Source organism: Sycon ciliatum, chromosome 2, assembly GCF_964019385.1.
Source record: "Sycon ciliatum chromosome 2, ocSycCili1.1, whole genome shotgun sequence".
Taxonomy (NCBI): Eukaryota; Metazoa; Porifera; class Calcarea; order Leucosolenida; family Sycettidae; genus Sycon; species Sycon ciliatum.
Genome location: NC_088644.1, coordinates 19,505,847 through 19,512,897, shown reverse-complemented (window position 1 = coordinate 19,512,897; position 7,051 = coordinate 19,505,847). Strand labels below are relative to the sequence as shown.

Genomic DNA, 7,051 nt, shown 5'->3' with positions numbered 1-7,051 from the left:
GAGATTCAAAATAGAGAAGCACTGTATTCAATATTTGGGTTTTTTTTACCAGCGGATAGTATCTTACCAGCCTGAGGACACACTGTATCGAAACCAGTGTTCCTGGCTCAGTGCAGCAGTTTAACCGGTTTTCAACACAGTGCTTCCTCCGGCTTGTAACATAATCATTGTCAACCGATCAACCAAACACTACATTGTACATGACTGTACATGTACATGTATAATCATCATTAGTACATGGTCACGAATCACGATCACTACGGAGGATTAGCAAGACGAAATTCGCGTTCGCGTTCGCACTCGACGGAAAGTCGAACTCCGTGGCGGAATTCGCGTTATGAGAAGGATTAGCAAACAGAATTCGCACATGCATGCCGTTGACACGACGTACATTGTGTACAGACAGTACAGCGTGGTAAATTTATGACTGCCCTGACACGAATCCGCGATTCGTGTTCCGACTACTTTTCCGAACGAAAAATGCGAAAGTTCGCAATCCAGTTCGTGAACTGAAAAATGTTTGCGAACGCGAACGCGAATTTCGTCTTGCTAATCCTCCGTATTATCATGATTATGGTCTGTTGTCTGATCTCGTTGCGCTTCAACGGGAAGTAAGCACACTTACAAAAAAGTAGGCTCAGTCATTATTGTATAATATTATTATTGCCATTGGTGCTCGGTGACTCGGTTTTGTTGTTGTTGTTGTTGTTGTTGTTTTCATCATTTGAATTCGCTAAAACCAAACGGACAGAACTGTCCAGTGACAAGGGAGCGAACGAGGAGCGTGATAATCACTATGCATCAAAACATCTCGGGGCGCCGGACGACCAAACAGCGCAGGGGCATCCCCAAGGGTTCGAGAGAGAGAAAAGACCACCGCGGCTGTAGTCCCTGAACAAAGCGGCACTGTAGGTTGCTTGAGGTTGAGGCGATGAAAAATCAGCCAGACGACGAATCTGCTGGACCCAGTCGGTGACCATATTTTACTACGTAGCTGCTTGATACAGCAATGGACGAACCTGAAATATTATCATCATAGCATACCGGTATGTCGAGGAAGTGCTTAGAAAAGCAAGGTTACCTTACACAAGCATTGAACCGAAGTTCCCGAAAATTCAATGACTAAACTGAGGGAACAATCATCAGTCAATGGTCCATGGGAAGTTGTGCAAAGTCAGTTGTTGTGAAGTTTTGTCTTGGCAGTAACTGCTGCCTACGCTAGCATATTCGCTCTAAAACCGCGAACCGTCGAGTCACAACAACCAACAACATAGCAAAAATATGTCGCCGCTCGTTCAGGCTGGGCCATGTGAGCCACAGTGGAGAGACAACTGTGTAGTGGGCCGATTTTGACCAAGGTTGGATCATATCATCCAATCAGTTGGGTACCCACACAATGCGGCACCCGGTATTCTGTGAGGCTGGGTATGAGGTCAATAAAATACACAGGCTTGGTCAGTGAGAAAATCAGCTCATTGGACTCAAGTTCAAGGTGCAGCAACAAGTAAGTTATGCCATGAAAAGTGCAGGCATTAGAACGGGACAGTTGAAACCGAACGTACCCTAGCCTAGGACCATAGGCATCAGTATTCGACACACTTGTCGAACAACACTGTGACGCTTAGTGAGCTCAGAGAGTGACAGACAGACAGCAGCATAAACGGGAGCAGACCTCAGGCGGACTGAAAAACTTGATGTATCATGAGGACAAGCTCTGCATGGTTGTTGCCACTGTTGCCAGCTTGCCCTTCTGATTGACAATCAAGTGTAAACTGATAGTTGTGCGGGTGGCTATGAATACTGGAACTGAATGGGACTGCATCAGTATGGTGCAGCATAGCATCATACGTGAGTATTGTTTGAAAGGATCAACATCGTCAATGTATGTTGTCAGTTTCTGGACCTTCTTGAAGAGCTTGCATCTGGTCTTCTTACAGGCTAGAATGCATACACCACACACCACATAAGTCACACATACATATGGTACCAGCACGCACACACACGGGCATGCACACACACATACACACACACACACACACACACACACACACACACACACACACACACATACACATATCCTCGTGTTTATATACATGCACATGCATGCATATGGGTGCACGCATGCATGCGCACACACACACACACACACACACACACACACACACACACACACACACACACACACACACACACACACACACACACACACACACACCATGTACCATGTACATGCGCACACGCACACACACACGCACGCGCACACGCACGCACATACACATACATACATACACACACACACATACACACATATACTGTCGCGGACATGGAAATCCAGTCGATTGACCGGGGCCGGCGCCCTCAGCGCGTACAGAACGTAAATCGTTGCATGCAGTGCACAATCATGTGGATCCTGGCCTAGCGCCTATGCGACCAGCAGCTAGCAGCGCATACATGCTACGGCTGCATGGCCAGCGCCCTGTGGCCGCTAGACGTGCGACCGGATTTCCATGTCCACGACAGTACATACACACACACATACATATACACACACAGAACAAAAAACACAATGTCATGAAAAATGGAACTACAGTCTGCCAGATATGATACGTAGTCTAGAAGTGTCGGATTACACATCCAGAATTGTTGTGCAGGCCTCGTACACATACACAAACATAGTAAAGACGATTGTCCTGCGGTTGCCAAAGAGAATTATTAGCAGGTACATAACATTAGGATTAGGTGTACATCTTTCAATTGACAGTGGCAATCTAGCCTGCCATCTGCTGATAGCCACTATTCCGAAACCTTCATGCATGGGAGGCGTGGTAGTGTGCTAGTTTCCCTCCTCCTCAGTGTCAGTCGTGTAGTCTGTTGTCGTTCTCCCCTGCCCATTGCTCCCCCTACACAAGGCCATAGCACCCGGACTACACATGGGCCATAGCACCTGGACTACATAGGGCCATAGCACCCGGACTACACAGGGCCATAGCACCCGGACTACACAGGGGGCCATAGCACCCGGTCTACACAGGGTCATAGCTGCCGGTCAGGCCAGTACACCCATGGCCTGTCCCTATTTCGAAAACGTTGACCGATCCAATCCATGCAAAATCATGTTCACTTCCGGTCAAGTATCCCATTTGGCCGGAGTACCTGAAATGGCAGTGCTACAGCCCTGCTCCACACAATTCTTCTCATTCTAGCGTTCCCTGGGATGTATACCATTGTTGAGTACACGGACAGTATTCATTGCAACTTCCAGTTCTTCGGTTACGTGCCCAAAGACTCTTTCCGGTCCGATCATCGTAGATTTTCAAACCTGGGGCAAAATGTTGAATCTACGTGCCCCACATAAATTATGTGTGTGCTGGAGCTCGGGGATCAACAGATTTGTGTGCTGGAGAATAAAAGACCTTGAAATTCAACAGAGTAACACACACACCTTGTACATTAAACGAGAGAGCTTGGAAGCTCAGGGCCCTACGCTATGCTTTTTTGCCTTGATGACCTAGACAAAAAAAAGCATAGGGATGTTATAAATTCTTTAAAAAATTCCTTTTTTTTAAAGACATAACCTGGGATTCGAACCCGCACTATCGCGCCCTGCATGCATCCCCCGATACACTTCGCATACATACTAATTCTTCCAAGTTGCTTCACATTATGATCTTGCATTTTAAAGCCCTATTTGAATATGCATTGTGGCCAGCCGTCTTTGATGGTACGGTACGGTAGGGATAGGTACGGGACAGGTACGATCGAGGGTAATACGACACCGTCTCCCGTACCGTACCATCAAACACAGCTGGCCACATACAGCTGCCCGCAATATTCAAATAGGGCTTTCAAACGCAAGATCATAACGTGAAGCAACTTGGAAGAATGGGTATGAATGCGAAGTGTAGGGGGGAATGCATGTAGGGCGATAGTGCGGGTTCGAATCCCAGGATATGCCTGAAAAAATAGGAGAATTGAAAAAATTATAACATCCCTATGATTTTTTGCCGTCAGATACGGGATAGCGCCAGGCGTGACACAAACAAACAAACACACAAACAAACAAATACCAAATTAAAGCTGTGTGGACCCTGGCTAGCGCCAGACGTCTTCTGCATAGCTACGGGAATAAAAAGTTAATTATCGTGTCCGTTCCCGAAGGAAACTCACGACGGCCGCTAACACCCGGTAATTGTAGCAATATAATTACCTTGCTTGCTTGCGAACTGAGCAATTCCTTCTCTCTTCCTAGCCATCGCTCCTTCTCCTTTCTCAGGCTCTGCAAAGACTTGTCTTGTCGGCCAAGGGCAATCTCTTTCTGGTGCAGGGTCTGGTCAAGGAAACAAGTAAAATCAGTCAATGGATATGGAAGTTGGCAAAGTGAATGCTTAGTAGCAGGAAGTAGCAAAGTACCAGGCCATGACATCCCAATAATTACAATTTTTAGGCCAAAAGCAGTAATCCTTCAGATCTTTCATCCACCACTACACCCCAACTGTGCTCTCCAGCCGACCTCGAAATGTTGCCACAGCACAGCATCAGCGAAGCGACACATCCGTTGATAAAAAAATTCCTTCATACAACTGTTTCGAGTATATACTCTCATCAGTGAAGGCAGATAGTGTAGAATGGCTAAGATAGTGAAGATAGCTAAGATGGCTACGATAGTGAAAATTACGGATGCGTCGCTTTGCTTAGCTTCACATTCCATGCATGCAAGATCACCCCAGGGCCATCTCGTTACCATATACGGTACAAATTAGGTTCTGCTGTCTTCTTTTTGGTGTTTGTTATTGTTGTCGTCATCACCATCGCCGCTGTAGCCATCGCCGTCGGCGGCGTAGGCGGTGGCGGCGGCGGGAATGGTGGTGGTGGTGCTGCTACTGCTTTTGTTGTCGTGTGCAACAAACACAATACAGTCTAACCCTCTTGCAGGGTTTGTGCGCGTTACACGTTCATGGGACGGACTGAACATTACACACCATGACCCAACTGATCCTATTCTACCTGAAACGCTCTCCAACAGTGAACTGCAAACTAACATCCTTTTTGCTATATTCTCTGCACATCAAGATGGAAAAAAGGTTGAGGAAAGAGAGAGAGAGAGAGAGAGAGAGAGAGAGAGAGAGAGAGAGAGAGAGAGAGAGAGAGAGAGAGAGGGGAGAGAGAGAGAGAGACAGATAGAGAGAGAGACAGAGAGAGAGAGAGATGGAGAGGGGGGGGGGGATTAAGCAACGTGTAACTATCACAATGACATACTTCCTGCAGTGCTGCAATCTTCTCTTTGAATAGGAGTTCTTGCTTAGAGTGTTTCTCACTTTGGGATGATAGATGATCTAGTTTGGCTTGCAGGTCATCGATGTGTGTCTGCCAGCAGAAAGCAGTCATCAACAACGCAAAACTGTATATTAGAGCAGCAGCTCTGAATTATGATACTTGTTGGGAATGCTACCGCTGAAGAGGAGATGTTTTACTGAATACGAAAACAATCCCCTGCAATCAAACTACCCATGAAGTTGACTGCACTTCCGATTACGAGTGAAACAATCATGATCTTTTCTTAGCAGTGATTTCATAATAACCAGCTCATTGGCTGAGTAACTCGCCCTCATTTCACGGCGCTTACAAAGCAGGGAATTGCTGTTGATCTGTGACAGGAAAGTGAATCCAGGCAGTTGGATTTAGACCAACAAAGACATGGTCATGGTCAGGCAATACATTGGATCTAGTGGAATCCACATGATCCAATCAAGTGAGAGCACAGAGTATGGCGTTCCTCAGTGTTTAGTTGCACTGCTCCGCATACCTAGTGCATCCTCTCTCGAACGAATTTTGACCAGTTTACATCTATTACAAGCACAATTTGCACTCGTATCAATTGTGTGTTTACTTCAAACTGGAAACCGATCAGTTATAAATGAGTGTGATACTAGATCAATGTCCTTTATGGTTTCATTTAAGAATCGGTTCGGTCCTTTGCAGTACTTTGGGAATGGGTGTGCCCACCCAACTGCTTTCTACAATCTCCTTTAAAAAGAGACAAGAGAGTGAGTTCGGAGTAATGGGAATGCTGGGCAGAGTAGCTGGCCTCAATTGAGTGAGCGGTGACGAATTGTGTGGTCGGCCTACCAAGGGCAGGAGCTGTATATGACCAAGTGGGCCGGCCTGCGTTGAGCAGGAGCGGTTTATGATCCATGCGAGTTTAAAGGGGCACTCCGGGAATTTTTTCAGTGGTGTGTTCTCTTCATGGGGGACTTATATGGCCCCCAAGGAATGGGGCATCGCGAAAACTAGACCCAAAAAGTCGATATATGAAGCCAGGGAGGGCCAAGTTTGTCTCCTCTTTTGATGGTTTTGATGACGTCACGTGTGATTAGTATTCGAATTCTCTGCATTTGAAGATCTTAGTTGTTTGAATTTTCTGGTGATGAAGAACGATGTTTGGTCGACATTCCCAAGCTTCACAACTGCGGACATACTCTAAGGAACCTGAAGGACCCCCTGAGGTGCCCCTGGTAGAAGCGCAGCCTGATGAGGGCCAGGAAAATGGAGCGGACGACTTCACTGGTCGACAAGGAAATAACAATTGGTGTTCCTGCCAGAAATGTGGGGTGATGCAGAGGGCAGTCGATTACCTTCGCTGTCGAGAGAGCGCTGCAGCTGTTAGCATTGACAGCCCTTTGACATGCGTTACACATCACCCCGACTTCGCGTCAGCTTGTCTAAACAAAACTGTTCTCACTATATGCCTCACGGCGTATAGAGAATTTCGGGATCCTCGTACTCGGACCGGTGAAGTCGTCCGCTCCAATCTCCTGGCCCTGCAGTGCACGATAGGCCAGTTATGGAGGAGTGCCCACATCCGTGTGTTTCAGAATATGTGGAGTATAGTGTAAGAGTAAGAAATGGGATGAGGAGGGTGGGTTCGAATTTGAAAGCTGGCTACAGGCAAGGAAACTGGAAAGACAGCAAGCTCTGTTGTGCGCACGGGAAATCTGCGCATGCGCAGAGCGTGCGGGCATGTGATGTCTATGATACACAGCAGTATGTAGAG

The 7,051-nt window shown here is 46.9% G+C and overlaps 1 protein-coding gene across 2 annotated transcripts in view; it reads right to left on the bottom strand.

Annotated features, from left to right (window-relative positions):
- Positions 1-1,411: 1,411 nt before the first annotated feature.
- Positions 1,412-7,051, bottom strand: part of LOC135809067 (centrosomal protein of 290 kDa-like) — a 41,791-nt gene continuing 36,151 nt past the window's right edge. For both annotated transcript variants that reach the window (XM_065322328.1, XM_065322327.1), the window contains exons 49-51: positions 5,257-5,364; positions 4,208-4,327; positions 1,412-1,938 (exon numbers count right to left, since the gene is read on the bottom strand). In XM_065322328.1, the coding sequence (XP_065178400.1) occupies positions 1,891-1,938; positions 4,208-4,327; positions 5,257-5,364 (276 nt within the window). In that variant the 3' untranslated portion in view covers positions 1,412-1,890. The remainder of the gene's footprint in view (positions 1,939-4,207; positions 4,328-5,256; positions 5,365-7,051) is intronic.